Consider the following 17,100-nt stretch of genomic DNA (forward strand, 5'->3'; position numbering starts at 1 on the left):
GTATCTGGCAACTCCCAAGACACTTCTCGCTGTTCATAAAGAGGAGAATTTGCTGACCTCATATTATTTCCATCAATGGACCACGTCAGCAGCCCTCTCTCGCTGCTTGGCATGAGAGACTACACAAAGAGAGTTCGGTCAGGTCGACTAAAGCCTTGAAGGAAAGAGTGAAGTGATCTTTCTTCATTTTTCTCTTTTCCTTCCCTCCCTTTTGACGGTATCTCTCCGTGCGTATAACGGAGGCCCATCGTCAATACCGGCGCGACAAAACTTCATCTAGCCCTGGAAGATAGATCGGTTGAGATGGTCTAGACGTATCTGTTTACCGTTAGAGGGTGACAGAGAGAAAGGGAATCCTTGTGATATAAATTCAGCTGAAGTCCCGTGAACGACAAGAGAATGATATTTGGACTACCTGTCATCCTACTACAGATACACGAGAAGACAAGGACGACGCATCCTTACCACCTACCTGGATTCTGTCTTTGCATAGAAAACGAACCACAACTAATGAATAAACTCTCTCGCTGTAGTCTCCACATACTTCGGTTTGAGTTCTTACGGAATCGATTCATCGTACACCTTGTCTTCACACATGGGGTGAAGGACGTAGTATTCCCTCGTCAATCTATAGACACATTGGATATACTCAACAGCTGTGCAACGTATGTATGTATATATATATATATACACAACTCATAAGTACATTTATCTATATATATCCATATAGATATATAGATAGATAGACAGAAAGATATGAATATCTTGATATGCTACCGAGGTGCTGCCTACTCGAACTGAGAAGTCAACGCTCTTTCTGAATGCCTCGCTCAGATACTCTCTATGTGTACAGAGGAGAATATACACGATCAAGCTCACGCTGGCGAACTTCTACACAGGGACAGTTGATAACCAGTCATTCATGTGTTGTATTTCACAGGTGTGCGTCACTCCTGCCTCCATATTATCTACATAGCCCTTTCATGTATCTGTAAATGCAGATGGCTGTCTCTTTCCGAAGTCCCTCGGGCGAGAGAGAAAACACGATCAAGAAGAAGGGAAAGCGAAAACACCGCTGCCGGAAACAGATCGACGTCTACTCTACCACTGCACGTATGATGAGCTGCCCCAGCCTCAGTGTACACACCCCAGGCGTTCTGCACCGTCTCAGTTATTGGTTAAAGGTAGACAGTGAAAGATACAAAGGTCGGAGAAAAAAAAGCTTCTTCTGTTCCATCGCACACTCCGTTCTCTGATTCCGACACACGTATAGACACTCCCCCCCCGCGTCTTTGTTAGTCCTCCCTCCTCTGCGAGCATGTGAGACCTCTCCTTCCTGTTTTATGGTTGTTTTTTCTGTCGACTTGTCTGTATGTCTACTGTCCATCCACTCACACTCCACTGATTAGAACCGGAGATTCCCCTTCTTTGCCTCCCTCTGTCTCTCTCTCTCGTGACACGTGCGTTATTCACCTTTTATCCTTCTACCATATTCAGAGTGAGACGAAGAACAGAGAGACAGATATAGATAGACCGATAGACTGATATAAGATGACATACATCCAACCCCGGGCGACAGACGAAAAAGGAAGAATACACATGACCCGAAGACAGACAGACGGCCAGCTGATAATGTAAGAGGGATCAGAGCAATGGAGAAAAAGCGACAATAGATAGAACCTCATCGGAATCATCTACTTCGGTATTGACGAGAGATATACAGAAAAAGTTCCCCGTTCTTCTCCCTCTACATTATAGTCATCATCCACCCATGCACCATGTCTACTGCAGTGGAACCCTTTTGAACACAGTCCGACCATGTTACAACAGAACGGAGAAAAGGAGATTCCTACTTTCTATGAGGCACGTTCAAATGCTCTGTTCCTAGATAGTTCGTGACCTGAGACAAGATCATCGACATTTGCTGATACTCTTGTAATAGGGCATGTAGATCTTTTATACGTAGATCATCTATCGATCGAACGTTTTCAAACGTTCTGGGCATATTTGACAGTTCCTTCAAAAAACACTCAATGCCTTGCCGTCTATACACCACGAAATCTTTCCCTCCTCCCCCTTTATGATGACCTAGCCCCTCACTCATAGCCTTCTTTTCTATAATATGTAAAGGGTTTGTATTATGACTAGTACTACTATTAGCATGAACACTCATATCATTATGGCTAGTACTACTACTACTATTACTGCTAGACACGGAAAGATGCTCGAGAGTAGATAAAGCAGAGGCCGCGGCAGCTAAGGCAGCAGGAGCTCCTGCAACCGGCGCCTGGGGGATTTTTGAGGTGGGTTTCATTGGACTGGCATGTGAAGAAGATCTATTTGAAATCTTTGTTGTCGTGGAGGATGACGAAAAGGCAGCCTCTGTTATAACGGTACTATGATGACTACGAACGGGACCACCTGTAGACGAGGAATCATTTACATCCCCCCTTGACGAGTGGTGGTTATTCTTCTGGAGATGTTGAAGATCTTGGACTTCCTTTCTTGAGCCGATATCTTCCTCATGTTCTGCTGCCTGTGAGGTGAGAAAACGTTGATATTCTTCTTCAGCGACTTGCATGCGAGCTTCAAATTCCTCAGGGCTCACACCATTTAACGCGACACCAGGTTGGACCCCTACGACTTTGACAAATTCGACAGCGGAACAGAAGTGTGTGAAGAAATACGCTTCTTCACTTACAAGACGTGAAGGGTGCCGAAAGTATGAGATAAACTGAATATGAGAATGTAAGGAATGAGGTCGAGCTTGCAATAGAGTATAGATTAATAAGGGAAGAAGATCATCCGCAGCTGGTGGAGTATCACATCCAGACGCCTTTCTAGCTGCATCTAAAACAGCTATAATGACACGACAACAGTTCAAGATAAGAACAAGTTTATCTCGGGGACATTTCATCTTATCTAATCTTTTGATTTCCCGAGCTCCTAAGGAAAGAGCTGAGATATTGGGAAGATCTGGAATCTCTAAATGATGAAGCTCAACCCACGAGGATAGACAGAAGATCTTCCTTCGTAGATAAGCATTCTCTTTCATATCTTCAGGTGTATCTCTGAACAAAACGCCATGCAATTTCTGTAATACAAAACGTTCTAGTCCTTCCATGACTTGCTGCTGATCTGTTTCTGTGCGAGCGAAATTCGCGAAGACTTCTGCTTTCAAAAGACTAGCTTGGGTCTGAGATAGAAATGGATGGATACGACGCGCAGCTTGTTCCCGTGTAAGAGAAGGAGGAAATGTCTCCACAAATCTTTTGACTGAGGCAACGACTAATGCACATGATGGATGTTTTAAACGATCTAGGAAGACATTATAAGGAGTACGAGGTTTCATCACTGCCGTAGAACCTCCTCCTCCTCCCCCCGCTCCATTCGTCATAGCTTGTTGAGGGTGACCAGTGGAGGATGGCGTTGTTAAGTGATTTGCCGGACTCGAAGAAACTGCTGTATAATGGTCTTGTGAGAGATTCTTATTACTATGACTCAAGGGCAATGGAGGATGTAGGGTAGTAGCGGGGGTCGTTGTCAGTGGAGATGCTGCTGTATGAGAAAGAGAAGGAGGAGGAGATGGACGTGGATAAGATGAAGAAAAAGAAGATGAGGTATCAGAAAGGTCACTGCTTGTTGACGATCTCACACCTGGATCTGTTGAAGAGGTAGACGAGGAAGAAGATCCTATTGAAGAGGAGGGACCAGTCGTAGTAGCAGTAGTTGTCGCTGATGTTGACATATGCCTTTCTCTTTCTCCTACCCCTTGACCCTCTGATGCATTTCCCCCAGGTACCGATCCATCAAGGCTTGACGAAGGCATGCTAGACGATGATGGTGATGCTCTTGTTGTTCCATAGCCGATCGCACTACTACCACTACTATGACTACTACCTAAAGTCGTATTCATAGCACCACCACCTTGTAACCCCCCGACTACAGTCGCTCCTCCTCCTTCGCCAGTATCACATGTGCCTCCTACACTCTTCTCTTCAGATTCCTGTTGATGCTGAGCTTCTAGTAGCCTTTCAAACTCTGTAGGACCCCCCGCCGCTCCTCCTGGAGTGGTGGTCGTGAGGGACGAGAGTCCACTGTGACTTCCATTCATTCCTTCTGCCCCTATCCATCCGTCTGTTCCTGTCATGTGATCTGTAGATTCAGACTTTCCCCCTTCTGTTCTTGGAGACGAAGAGGAGGAGGAAACCTTCCCTTCAGGATGATTCCCCGCTGTATTCGTATGATTATTTGAGCCTCCTCGAAACCCTGGTATTCCAAAGTTAAATGCACGAAAAAGACGACTAGCGGTACCCCCCCCTCCTGCTGCTGCATTAGTTTGACTATCGACACCTCCTCCTCCTTGCTGTGGATGCTGGTGAGATACGCCTCCCCCCATTGCTCCTTTGGTTCCACTTCCCCTCCAGGACCACCCGCCTAGACTTAAGCCACTAGTACTGCCTGATGATGCTGAGGCACCTCGGGAAGAGGGATCATGAAAATCTGCTCCTCTCTCTCGATTCATATGAGGTGGTCGACCAGATCCGCTTCCTTGTGACCCTTCTTCTTCACCACTTCTATCTCCTCTAATCCCCGACTGACTGGTATGCCCCCTAACCGTGTTCTCCTCTCGAACTTGTTGAAGGAAACGACGCCCCTCCTGATCATCAGGATGCATTAATGTTGACAGCATCTTCTGGGCTTCTGCGTCATTTACAAGTTCGAGCCTCCGTCTTGCTCTATCTAAAGATGTCGACGCAGCCGAGGGAGACGAAAGAATAAGACTTGTGTGCTTCTTATTCATACCACCGCCATCACTCCCTTCACCTGTTTCTTCTTTCCTTGTCGAAGAAGCCAGTGAAGAAGACGAGAGGGCATCTTCGCTCCTCTCCCCATCTTTGAGTGTATCTACACCTCCTCCGATGTGCGTTGTTGACGCGGTATCCGCGAGAGAGATCGTAGAAGACTCATGACGAGATTGTTGACGATTGCCATGACATGATGAACCTTGTCCTCCATCCTTACCTTTCAAGGGACCTCCATCAGTCGCTTCAAGACGTTCAGAAAATTCCTCTTCTTCTTCCTCTTGTATGCCATGAACATCATCCGTAGGATCTTCATTCTCTTTGATTTCACTGGAATGAGAAGAAAGTTCATTTGCTCCACCTAACACTTCTTCTTCTTCCTCTTCCTCTTCTTCTCCTCCTCCCCCCTTCCTGAGACGGGGGGGTGAAAAAGCCGATGCCAAAGGCTGTATGATATGGCCTTCTCTACCATCAACACTCTTCGTTCTTAGATGATCATTCTCATACGTGTCTTTCTCTATCTTCTTGTGACCAAGAGTCACCGGGGGATCATTCAACGTGTCGTTCTTTCCTTCGCGACCCGAATGAGATGAAAATCTCTTCCAGTCTTCCTCACCATCTGCTCCGTCTATTTCTTTGTTTCGTACAACTCCTACCCCCTTTATATCTCCCGCTGCCGATATCAAAGCATCAGAAATCGGGCCTCCTTCACCCGACAATGAGACACATCCAGGCTCATCTGCTGACGAGCTGAGACTTCCATTGTTGAAGTGATCTGTGTGATTCACTACTGCGCTGTCTTCTTTTCCATCCCCTCGTCTGTCATGACTCTCCATTTGTTCTGCCTGAATCGAGCTTCTTCTTCTTCTTTCACCTTCTCTTTCATCTTCTTCTTCCCCTCTTACAGACAACCCCAGTGATACACCAGATGATTTCCCCCCTGGCGAAGAGATCATTGTGTAAGTGCTAGGTAGCGCTTCTCCATCATCTCCCTTCCGGCCTATGCTAGTCATTCTCTTATCTCTACTGCTATTATTGTTCGTCTCACATACTGCTGAAGACGACGAGGCTTCATCACAAAACAACGTAGACGGTGACACAGGAAGAGTAAGCAACGCCGACATAGAGTTTGTCGCCGGAGTAGAAGGTCGGCCATTTCTACCATAAGAAGAAGATGGTTGAGATAAGGAAGAAGCGGAAAGGTTGAGCTTATGATCAGACGTTCCAGACGTCCGACGAACGGCCCCAAGATCTTCCACGGAAGAAGAGGAAGGACAGAAATCAAGGTTACCGGCCGATTCACGTGAAGGTTTCCGCGACGATTGAGGTGAGGATTTTGAAGAAGCCAGTGAGCTGTCTATCTGTTTCAGATGGTCTTTTTCAGAAGATGATGAAGAAGAAAGAACTCGAGGAGACAAATCATCTGATGGAGGGTGGTGATCTGATGGAAACAAAGGTAATGCTGTTTGACGTGGGGGGGTATGAAGAAGCGAATGACCATGGTTCTGTGAACAAGACGACGTTGTGAGGATGGCGAAGGGAGAAGTATCTCTACATGACCCATGGGTCATTCTATCGTGAGGATTATCGTCACTATGACTCATCGGGGGTGATGACGCTCCTGACTTTTTAAGCGCATGTAAAGTGTTTCCTGAGAAGATAGGACTAGATGACCGAGTGTCGACGCGAGTATCAGAAGATGCTGACGAAGATGACGCTTCTATCCAAGGAGAGAAGGCATCTTCATCTCTTCCTGATGAAGTGCGTCCATCGGGTCCTTGGAAATCTCCTCCCGTTCTTGTCCAACAGGACGTTGTATTGTCGGAGTCTTCTTTGCCTGCAAGATCATCGTCTACACGTTCCCCCCCCCTTGTACCTGACGAGGCTTGTTGCGGTATCACCTCTGCCTCCTCCTCCCTTTCATCACTTTCACTACGGTCACGGAGAACGACGAGTTGAGAAGCACAACAAGAATCGACAAGTATCCCTTCATCCTCGCCTCTTTTTCCACGCGCTCCCGAGGTATGTGGATCTAGAGGAGAAAGAGTGGGTGAGACCCGAGGAGGTTCAGGAGGACCTTCGAAATTCCACGGATGAGAAGAAGAAGAAAACTCGTTTGAAGATGAAAGAACAGTTTCTGAAGAGGAGGAGGAGGAGAAGGAAGGCGTAGAAGAGTTTAAACTCGACTCTTGTCCTCTCTTTTCGACCATCCTTTCCCTCTCCTGTCTCTCGTGACTCTCCAGTTCCCCCTCCTCTACAGCATGATGATGTTCCGGACGCAAATCCATCATTTCTGCACTTTGGCTATGCGGCCCTAGTTCCCTTCTACCTTGTCATGACCACAGATATCTTTTCCGGTGAAAACAACACAACACAAGTCGTCCAGAGTGCGAGATATGACCCACGCGGGAGATTGCTTGATACAACGGTGTCGCTTTAGCCCTTGCGACTGTCCTGCACTATCAAGAACCGCTGCGTGGAGCGGAGAAAAAGGATCGAGGGGGCGGCCGACCTCTGACCGACATAGATGGATGAAAGAAGAAGATCTCTTTCTCGAAAAGAACAAGCAGAAAAACCTCCAATGATCGATGCGACGGGTGTCTCCTCGACTCACTCGGAAAAGGACTCGTGATCGCCCTCGGACAAGAGAAACTCGAAAGAAAGAAAGAACACCAGTTTAACACAAAAAATCTAGAGAGAGATGGAAGCAACTGAAATCCCACGACAAAAGAGGAAGAGTTATCGGGGTCCTGGAGACATGCGTGTTCCTTTCCCCTTCCGCCGAAGAAGACAAAGCAGACTCGACCCACGTAAGAAGCCTGCTCTCGTTGTGTCAGAAAAGTACGAGGAGAAGTTCAGGCGTTCTCTGACGGGAACGGAAAAAAAAGACGTGAGCGACTAATGAGGATGATAGGATCCGAAGACGAAAACCTCAAGAATACATCACAAGAAAGGACGACCAAGAGGAAACTCGCGAGAAGTTATGAAGGGAGGAGCGACAGAAATGACAAGGCGAGATCGAGACGATGCTCTCCTTTGACGCCGCTGACTCGGAAGTGGATTTCAGCAGTATCCTGCTCGGGGAGACATGAAAAGGAGGAAGAACGAGGAGACGGAAGGGTAGACAGAAAAGATTATTTCAATGCCAGAGGACTAGAAAAGAAAACGAGACAAGGCAAGAAATGCCGTCTGAAAAGACGGACAAAAGGGGAAGGCGCGACGGCAGTACAACGGTGACAGACTCAAGTGGTCAAGTGGGAGAAAGAAATTAACACCCAATTCAAGATTGTAACAAGGAAAGAAATTGAGGGAAGCAAAGAGAAAAAAAAATGAGGACCCCAGAGAAGTGAACTGACTGACATGCTTTCAAAAGTCAATCAATCCGTCCTCCGAGGGGCTCTCTCCTGAAACGACAGAAATAGCGAAGTGACCTTTATTGTCTTCCGCATGTCGTTCTCCTGAGTTGTCGAGGTCGAATTTAGAAGCAAGACTTAGCCGTAAAAGTACACGAGACGCAATTCAGTGGAAAGGGGCCCGTCGAAGAAAAGTGGAGAACAGAAGGCAGAAGCAAGAGAGAACAACGAAGCCGCCCTCCGAGTGAAAGACATCAAGACTGTTTCCGGCGAAACGATCGGTTTCAATGAGGCATCAACTTGAAGTATGAATTGTACGGCCAAGCAGCTAACTGATAGATCGAGAGCATTGCGGAGCTCTTCAGCGAATCTCTTCTCCGAGAGACAAAGGAAGGGCTTAAACGCATCTGTTGACTCGACAAGGCCTGCCTGGTTAGCGGAGAAAGGAATCTTGCTGCTGGGCAGTAGTTAGTTGCTACCTGGTATACCGTCTTTTCTCATAGTACCTCACTGCCTTCCCTCTTCTGTGTAACATAACAGTTATTGTCCTTTCACAGTTAGTTGCAACACACTCCGTTCATCTTGCGTAGACAGCGGATCGAAGGAAGGAACAGGTCCTTACCCGCGTGACGGCCGCGGCGTGACACTTAGAGATGTACTCCCTGCTCCCTCTCTGGACGTCACTGAAAAACAGAGGGTCACGAGCTCCATATTGGATGGGTTTATGTACCAGGGTCAGTTACTACATTTACCGTAGAAGCGACGATGACCCGCTCCACAATCCCCCTTTTTCAAACCATCGTGAACTATCTACTCTCTCCGGTGACAGCTGACTAAGGTCTCTCCGACAAGGCTGACGCTCTGTAGAGGAGAGAAAGAGAATCGCTTTTGGAATTCTGTGTATCGCTCACAAAGCAATACGACCTCGTTTTTTCAGGAGTTGTCTACAAGGGTTTCTTCTTGTGAGGAATACCCGACCCACACGCCGCCTGATGCCGCAAGGATCTCGCGCCGTAAAGCGCATGTACTTCTTACATTCGGTCGTCACATGCGACGGGTACTTCGAGTACTTCCATTCCCCGACTGATCCTTCCTGTTCGTCTTCTTTTCCTCAAAAAGCCGGCTGCTTACTCCATTCGCTCGTTACTTGGTTGCTCTTTTCTGTGTCCGCTCCTAGCAAGCGTCAGCTTGTCCTTTCCTTGATTGCTTTTGCTTTTCTTCCCCAAACTGCACTTTCTGTAAGGACGCGTACGGTCCGCCCTTCCCTTTTTGCCCGTGCTGCGATTCTGGTCTTTTTTTCTTTCCGTCGGCCGTGTTGTCTTGTCTTTTTCTTTTTTAAAGAGCCAGTCTCCTCCTGAGAAGCAACTTTCTCTTGTCTTGGCCCTGTGCCGTCTGCTGTCTCCGCATGCGTCCGACATCTTGTTGCTGAGCGGTCCCTGTTAGCAGACTGTCACAAGTTCGTCCTCTCAGAAATCTTGTGTCTGTCCATTCTATCTCTCCACCTCTGCAACTTCCTGGTTTTCTGCCTCTCGCTCGTTTTGAACTCACCATGTACACCATTGAGCGCTATTCATCCGAGCTTTCGGGTAGAGCAGCCATGTAATTCTGTTTCATCGCCCTTCTTGTTCAGAAACAAGGCCACATCTTCCCGGATACATGTTTGCCTCGCCCTTTCGTGCTCTTTTTCTCTCCGCCTTGTTTCTACACTCCCAACAGAAGAACAGTCTAGGTGTTTCTGTCGTAGAACTCCCTCGTAGTCTGCTTCTGCTACCTCCTGCCCCGGAGTCGAGTTGAATGTGGTGCCTCCTCCGCGTTGGCACGAAAGGTCACTTCCGTGATTCTCCTCCTAAGTATCTTGCTCTGATTCAAATAATAGAGATTGCTTGACTGTGCTGAATCTTTCTTTTCTTCAACTGTGACTTAAGGGCAAGACAAATCTGTTGCGTTTCGCTCTTCGCACGCGGGTGCAACCGACGCGACTGACAGCAAGCGAAGATCTCCATTGAGGGAAAGCACGGGGGAAATAGGTCGTCCGTTTTTTTTTTTTTTTAGCAAGGGAGGAGTGTAGGAGAGGTGGTTCTCACCCAGTTCAAGAGGAGAAAGATCTGTACAAGATCTAGTTCTTTCCGCCCTTCTTCCTTCTCTCTAAGACTCTCCAACCACCATGAGAAGTCCGGCTCCCCAAGTGAGCGCCCCTGCCTTTGTGTTGTCTCTTGTCTTTCCGTGTACATTCTCTTCATCATACAGCTTGTCGCAAACGATGGCTGTGAGCTTCTTTATGTGAGGGGAGATCTTTCTTACCCTTATAGATGACGCCCAGGTTCTAGAGCCTCGGGATTCTTCAATTTCAACTGCATAACTCTATGCTCACCTGTGTGACGGCACCTAGGCATAGACATTTGCCCGCCTTATATGAATCCTTTTGATGTAGAGGTGACTTGCGCTGATACAGTGAGAGGTTTGGATACTAAGGAAACTCAAGTCGACCCTTCGGCTTTTCATGATCTATTGCATGCGCCCCCGATCCATTCCTTCTCTCCGAGCGTTTCACTGAGGTCTTCGAGGCAAAGGAAGGAGAGAAGGGGAGCAAGGGAGGACGCGTAGATGCATGACGTGTTGAGCTTCGATTCTTAGTTACATGCGACAGAAGACACTGAGAGTTCATGAGATCTCACTCCCTCTGTAAGCTTCGAGAGTGTGTTTTTTCATACTTGGCCCTTGTCTCTTTCTTTATAGCAACACTGGAACGAGCCTTTAGCTCGCGTAATGGATCTTATCCTGAACTGCACTATAAGATTCAAGACAGCGGCTGAGGTAAGTGTCGTCTCCCAGCAGTGGTTCGCTCGTTGTGTGAAAATGAGTCTACCAATGTGTGGGGTGTATGTACATCCCAACTGGGAGAAGGCATGTCCACCGTGCACACGTTCCTGGGGTGGAGTGTGATCATCTTTCAGCAGGCTAGTTCTTTTTCACCCCCCCTAGACCCTAAAGACTCTATCATCTCATCTCTAGCAGACAGCTTTCATGCCTTCAGCTGACTATGTTTTTCTATCGTCTGTACAGCGGTCACATAGATTCGTTTCCTAACTACCTAGTCTATTACTCTTCTGGATCTTATCTCGTATATTAGCCTGCATATATCTATAAACATGTGTATAGATTTCTTGCCTTATATACGTACTTTCGCACTGCTGCCTTCTGGGGTCATACGTGTTAAATTGGAACTGATCGTTGTATACAGAAGACATCCTTTCTTTCTCCAACAGCGTAAGACAATCTCCGGATATCTCTCGTGAATCACTCTACCCGCCAGCTCGGCAATCTCTGTTCTTTCCTAGGTAGGGAAGCGTGCAGTGTTCTACTGCCGCGGTGAAGATCTCTTCAATTGGATGATGGACAACCGAGAGATGCTTGTGAAGAAGTTCCCTGACGCATTGGATGGACAGCCACTTGAAACTCCTACGGACGTCACGGATTTCTGTAATAAACTTATCCGTTATGGATTTATGTATAGAGCTCAATACAAACCAGTAAGTCTCCGAGTTTCGCAAGGACTTTCTTCTGCGTTCATAAAGAGAAGGAGATGGAGATGTCAGTATCAGTAGAGAAAGGAAGAATACGCAGATAGGAAGTCTGCATGCAGTCATCTGAGCACATGATGGTTTCGTGTTGCAGCGAGCCATGGTGTTGTAGGTTCTTTGTTTCGGATAAAAAAAAATTCACCATGAGGTCGGGGGTACCTATATGTGTACATATATGCATGTATATGTGCATACGCCTATGCAGATATGTATACAGATATACACCTATATGTACATATACCTATATATATATATATATGTATATGTGAATCAAACGTAGTGTTCGTGACTTGAACCGACTACGTCCTTGTTTTCTTCGTTGATATGCTATCACACGGACCTAAATCTATATGTATTCCTCTAACTGCTCATCCGTTATACGTATATACGGATATATGTATATATATATGTATACAGCTGACTGTTGACTAGCAAGTTTGGCATGATAAATGAATAGTAGCAGGATGGTGTTCTAGGTGATGCTGTTGCACTTCCTCACTCGCTCCGGGGGCTGTCAAGGATTCACGTAGAGACATACAAATGCATCTATACATCTCTAAAGAACCCATGTAGGTGTCTATATCTTTGTACCTAGATCAGCTAAGACACCTCCAAAGCCGCATGATGATTTCATTCCTTTCCCCTCTCGTGTTTCAGCCTTGCCTGTGACTCAATCGGGGTTTAGCCTGGCTGATGTATGTGAGAGGTGCTGGGACTGACTGTTTTTCTTCTCTTCTCAGATCGACGGAGTTATCGAACAAGATGATGAAGGCCGATGTAAGTGACGGGTGCCATCAAAGAGGGCAGTCTCAAACACCAAGCGAATAGATGGATATGAGGTTTCCGTTACCGTGCTTTCCTCAGTAGAGAGACATCAACACCTTGTATAGGAGTTTGTCCCGGTATAGTTATCTTACTGAAGATGTAGTGTTTCTTTTTGAAAGGTACAAGATAAAGATTTAGACGGTTATGGGACTTCCTCTGATAACTTTCTCCATTATGTGATTGCTAAGCACTCTATTTTCATTATGTCGTAGTGCGTGCTCTATACATATCTGGCTACTTCCTCGATCCTTTCTTGCCTTCCGTCTCATAACATCTCAAACTTCTTGTACGTGCTGTTTCTTTTCATGTGCTTGCCGTTACATGGCATCTTTCTGTATTTCTTTGTCGAGACGGGATGTACCGGGTTGTGTATCACGAACGGTGACTTGCCTCATCGAGAGATGTTACTTTTACACGATTCCTCTATCATCTGATAGGCTGTGTGTTTCTTTTACAGACAAGCGACCCAAATGGCCGAAGCGTTTGGGAATGACTCCTAAGCAAACCTTCGATTCTCAGGCGTTCTATGTCGTTGTCTATGAGGGTTCGAAATCCTGGCAACATTTCATTCTCTTCTGCATTATTGCAGCTGTCCTGGTATGTATAGGTGTACGTACACACGTACGCGAGTAGACCTACATACATGTGTATGCACAGATGTGTATACAATGGATGGACATTGGACCCAGATGAATAGATACATCGAGAGAAAGCGTATCTATATGCATAGTTGCTCAAGACATCAAGTAGCCGTGTCGGATTTCTTCTCCAGTTAACTTTCTCCAGTGGTTTCTTTTCGTCTCTTCTTAGGATCAAGAACGCCCTCATGTAGCACTAGGCCAATAGATCCTCTCTCTGCTAAGATTGGGAGGCCCGCCATAGAGAAGAGAAAAGCCAGTTATGGTGTATACATTCGTTCAGCATCTCTTGTGTCTATGTGCTGATGTAGAGTTCTTCTCATTATTGTCTGTTTCTTGACTCTGTGTTGGTATATTTCTTTTTTTCCCGTCCATGTGCAATTACTAGCTGCGATCGTATTCATATTTTCCAAGTATTGGCTAGATATGACGACACTTACAGTAGAATTATCCTTCTACTTCTCCGCCGGTTCACCTGTCTCTCGCTCTGTGTTCCTCTTTGTGTTTTTGTCCCTTCTCTTCTTTGTGTCTATACAGTGCGTTTGCATGTTCCCGGCCTGGCCATTGAAACTCAAGGTGGCAGTCTGGTATCTCTCCGTTGTTTTCCTAACCCTCATTGTAAGCTCCTCTTTCCTTTTTGAGAAGAAGCTTATCTCACTCTTCTTATCTCAGTCGTTGGTGTTACTAATGACACTCGAACGATCCTTTGTCTCGGAGGGAGAGGAAAGAATCCTACTACATCTGAATTGCATGCTTGACGTGCATGAGGACTTCCCCCCGGTTCTCTTTGATGAGATGAGAGGTGATATCGGCGTATTCTAAGTCTCTCTACACAAGATATACTGGCGACGTATCCAGCGAGGCTTGTATCAAACATACAGCTGGCTTGAATAGCGGCGTAGACTTCAAAAGAAGAGTTACGTGTGAGTCGACCTGGGGAGAGTCCTGAACCGTAGTACCGACCGTACCGAACCGTTTCTGCATAGATAGATGAATGGATAGACAGATACAGTAGCGTGTATGGCTTAATCAGGTCTCCTCATCGTAGGTACTCGAGTGGGGGTCCGCGTAGGTCTTGAAACAAAGAGATCTTTGTACAGGTAACTAAAAAGAAACGACATGCTTGATCTCTTATCTCTTTCCGTTGGTATACAAGAGACCGGTGTATGGGTGTCCATATGCAAGTGGCAGATAGATAGGTCGATCTAGGTATACATCGTCCGTTCTAAAGTACTACTAGGCCGATGTGTGTATTTCCTCACATATAGGCCCGACATGCATGCACCTTGAAACATCATAGCGACGTTACACTATTCTCTTGTCTTTCATAGAAGGAGGGAGAAGGACGGGCTCTCTTCAACATAACATGTCAGTCATGTGGTATGTGTCTCTTTCTCTCTCGTCTCGTCTCTCTTCAGCATAAGAACCTTTCTATCGTGTGCTGTTTCTCCTTTTGCCTTCTCTCCGTTCAGCTAGTCATGGTTTTCGTCCGACTCATCATCTACGTGTTCTTCTGGTTCTTCGGGTTTCAAGTTTGGTTCCTTCCTAATCTCTTCAATGAAGATGCAGGATTTGTCGAGAGCTTCCAGCCGTGGCTTGAAGCGGCTCGTAGTGATGATGACTGGGCTATGTTCGCTGCGCGTATCTTCTGTGCGATTCTTACAGCGGGTAAGGACCTCGAGCTCTTCTTCTCTTCATATCGAGGTATACTGTAGAAGGATAGACACAAATGACCCAACAGAGGGAGAATAAGAAGAGGGTGTATGACCGTTTCTTTGGTGAACAGATCTGCAGCGATCCAGTCAGTTTCTTTTCTCCATAGATGCCTTCCCGCGCTTTTGTCTTTGAATAACGACAGTTTCTCCCCATCATGCGTGGCTCTTTGTCTCGATTGGGCCTCGGTTCTTGAGATAAAAAAGCATGGTGTTTCTTTCCTCTTTTCAGCTCATGATTCTTTCCTGGGGCGGTAGAGCAACAAATGCATGTCCCCTCGTTTCCATACCATGCCTTTGTTAATCTGCTGTAGTGAAGGAGCTCAGTGACTCGTCACGGCTTCGAGAGTCTTCACTTCGACTTCTTCAGCCACTTCTTTTCATTGGTACTACGTACCCGTACATATATCTGCATCTATCCATCTTTCTCGTGTGCTTGTCTCGCTCCTTGTCTCTCCTCTCTTTGTCTTTTCGTCTCTCCTGGTAGTCGTAGTAGGAATAGGTGCAGGCTCACCTCTCGTTCTCATCTGTTACAACTTTCTCATTTGTCTCTGCCTCTCTCATCTTCTTCTTTCCATTTGTTTCTTCTTCGTTCCTTCTCACTCATCTCTTTGCAGGGACGCTCTACAAGCTCAGCGAAACTCATTCCCCGGCGAGTGTCGCCAACTTTGCAAAGCAGTCTTTCTTGGACGTCCTTGACTGGGGTCATCAGCGTTTAGCAGCTCGTAAGTCTAGGAGCGAAGATTCTTCTCTCTTCTTACGGCGCTCACGCAGCAGGGAGCCAGCAGGGCGGCAGCATCACCGTTCGCCGACCGCTCTCCAGAGTCTTCTTTGTTCTGCTTTATCAGGGAATGAGGCAGAAAGAGAGAGAAAGAAAGCATTAGGAAAAGAGAAGTTCTGTCGGCTTGGGATAAGGGTGAAGGGGTATACACATGACGATGTGGTTAAAGGTCAAGGAGTATATTATTGTCACTTGGGGATATGTGTAAAGACCTTTGTATATTAATTCCCTATGTACATATGTAGAGGTGTAGCAACGCGTACTTATGGGGTGATCTAGTCAGTAGGAGCTTTCCCCATGGAAGTTTCACGAGTTGTTTCCTCATTCATCAGCTATAGTATATTGCGTGGCTTCTGCTTTCCCCCGTGCTCCTTTTCACCTTTCTCTCTCGGATTGTCGGGTGTGTATTGCGTTTCACGAGAAGATTCGATAGTCTTCTCCTATCAGACAGTATGCGTATCTTCACCTATATGTATATATATAGTTCTACCTACATCAGGGCGCCTACGCTTGTGTGCTTGCGAAGGTATTACTAGCTGCTTGTACGCCCTGGTTGTCCAGTGGATAGTAGGTGCATGCGGTGGTGTTACGATGCAGCGGCAGAGCGTGCAACGTGAAGGTTGTCATTCTCTGAGTTCGTCTCCATCAAGATCTCCCTTGTTCGAAAGAAATCACTCTCTCACTTTTTCTTCAATCAAAAGTAGGGTGTAGTTTGCTGTATAGATTTCGCCAGACCTATAATCCCCGTCCATAGTCCCTCTTTCACACAGAGGCTCCCTCTCTCTCGTTCTTCCCTTTCAAGAAGATCCCCCTCGGTTGATCATGCATGACTGTCGCGTCTTTCTTTCCTTCTTTCACACCCGCGGGAGAGAAACGCAGTCCGATAGATAGGTCGATCTTGCTTGTTATTCTCTCTTTCATTCATTTTTCACAGCCCCAGGAGGGTACTCAAAGTACGCTTCAATCACGGATAAACAAGAAGGGACACCGGAGGGAGGCGTGCCTGAGGGTGAAGAGGGAGAAGCTACTCCGTCTGAACCTAAAAGTGGTAAGATGTTCAACCTGTTCTTTCAATCTGGTCGAAGGAAGATCGACCCTTTTCGTCTTCTTTCAGTTGAGTCTACCCGTTGACTCTAAGAGAAGTGTGCTGATGACGTCGTTAATGTCTCGACGCAATCAACCGGTTTTGCTTCACAGCGGGCATGTAGAAGCACGGAGATATGGGTGGTGTGTAGGATACAGGCAAGTTGTTATCTCAAGGGTGCAGGAACTCTTGTGGAAAGTGAAAGCTATCATTGTGACGAAGGACGGGGGGGAAGGCTAAGAGAAACACAGTCGTAGCCACGTCGGTAGAAAAAGCCTGTACTTCTGTTGGTTTCTCAGTCAGTTTTGGTATGCTTTCTGA

At 46.6% G+C, this 17,100-nt stretch overlaps 2 protein-coding genes across 2 annotated transcripts in view; one reads left to right on the plus strand and one right to left on the minus strand.

Moving 5' to 3' along the window:
• Nucleotides 1-741: 741 nt before the first annotated feature.
• Nucleotides 742-8,696, minus strand: CSUI_001116 (vacuolar sorting protein 9 domain-containing protein). Its single transcript, XM_068061322.1, has one exon. The coding sequence runs from the start codon at nt 7,094-7,096 to the stop codon at nt 1,850-1,852; it is 5,247 nt and encodes a 1,748-aa protein (XP_067926695.1). The 5' UTR covers nt 7,097-8,696; the 3' UTR covers nt 742-1,849.
• Nucleotides 8,697-9,217: 521 nt separating this feature from the next.
• CSUI_001117 (translocation protein sec62) overlaps nt 9,218-17,100 on the plus strand; it is an 11,032-nt gene continuing 3,149 nt past the window's right edge. Inside the window, exons 1-9 of the mRNA XM_068061323.1 lie at nt 9,218-10,343; nt 10,895-10,972; nt 11,497-11,688; nt 12,480-12,516; nt 13,022-13,161; nt 13,740-13,820; nt 14,675-14,870; nt 15,532-15,639; nt 16,630-16,743. Of these exons, the coding sequence (XP_067926696.1) occupies nt 10,323-10,343; nt 10,895-10,972; nt 11,497-11,688; nt 12,480-12,516; nt 13,022-13,161; nt 13,740-13,820; nt 14,675-14,870; nt 15,532-15,639; nt 16,630-16,743 (967 nt within the window). The 5' untranslated portion in view covers nt 9,218-10,322. The remainder of the gene's footprint in view (nt 10,344-10,894; nt 10,973-11,496; nt 11,689-12,479; nt 12,517-13,021; nt 13,162-13,739; nt 13,821-14,674; nt 14,871-15,531; nt 15,640-16,629; nt 16,744-17,100) is intronic.

The sequence above is a fragment of the Cystoisospora suis genome (genome assembly GCF_002600585.1).
Source record: "Cystoisospora suis strain Wien I chromosome Unknown contig_441, whole genome shotgun sequence".
NCBI classification, from domain to species: Eukaryota; Apicomplexa; class Conoidasida; order Eucoccidiorida; family Sarcocystidae; genus Cystoisospora; species Cystoisospora suis.

Excerpts from the sequence above, each read along its gene's own strand:
- CSUI_001116 (XM_068061322.1), bottom strand. The coding sequence starts at position 7,096 with ATGATGGATTTGCGTCCGGAACATCATCATGCTGTAGAGGAGGGGGAA.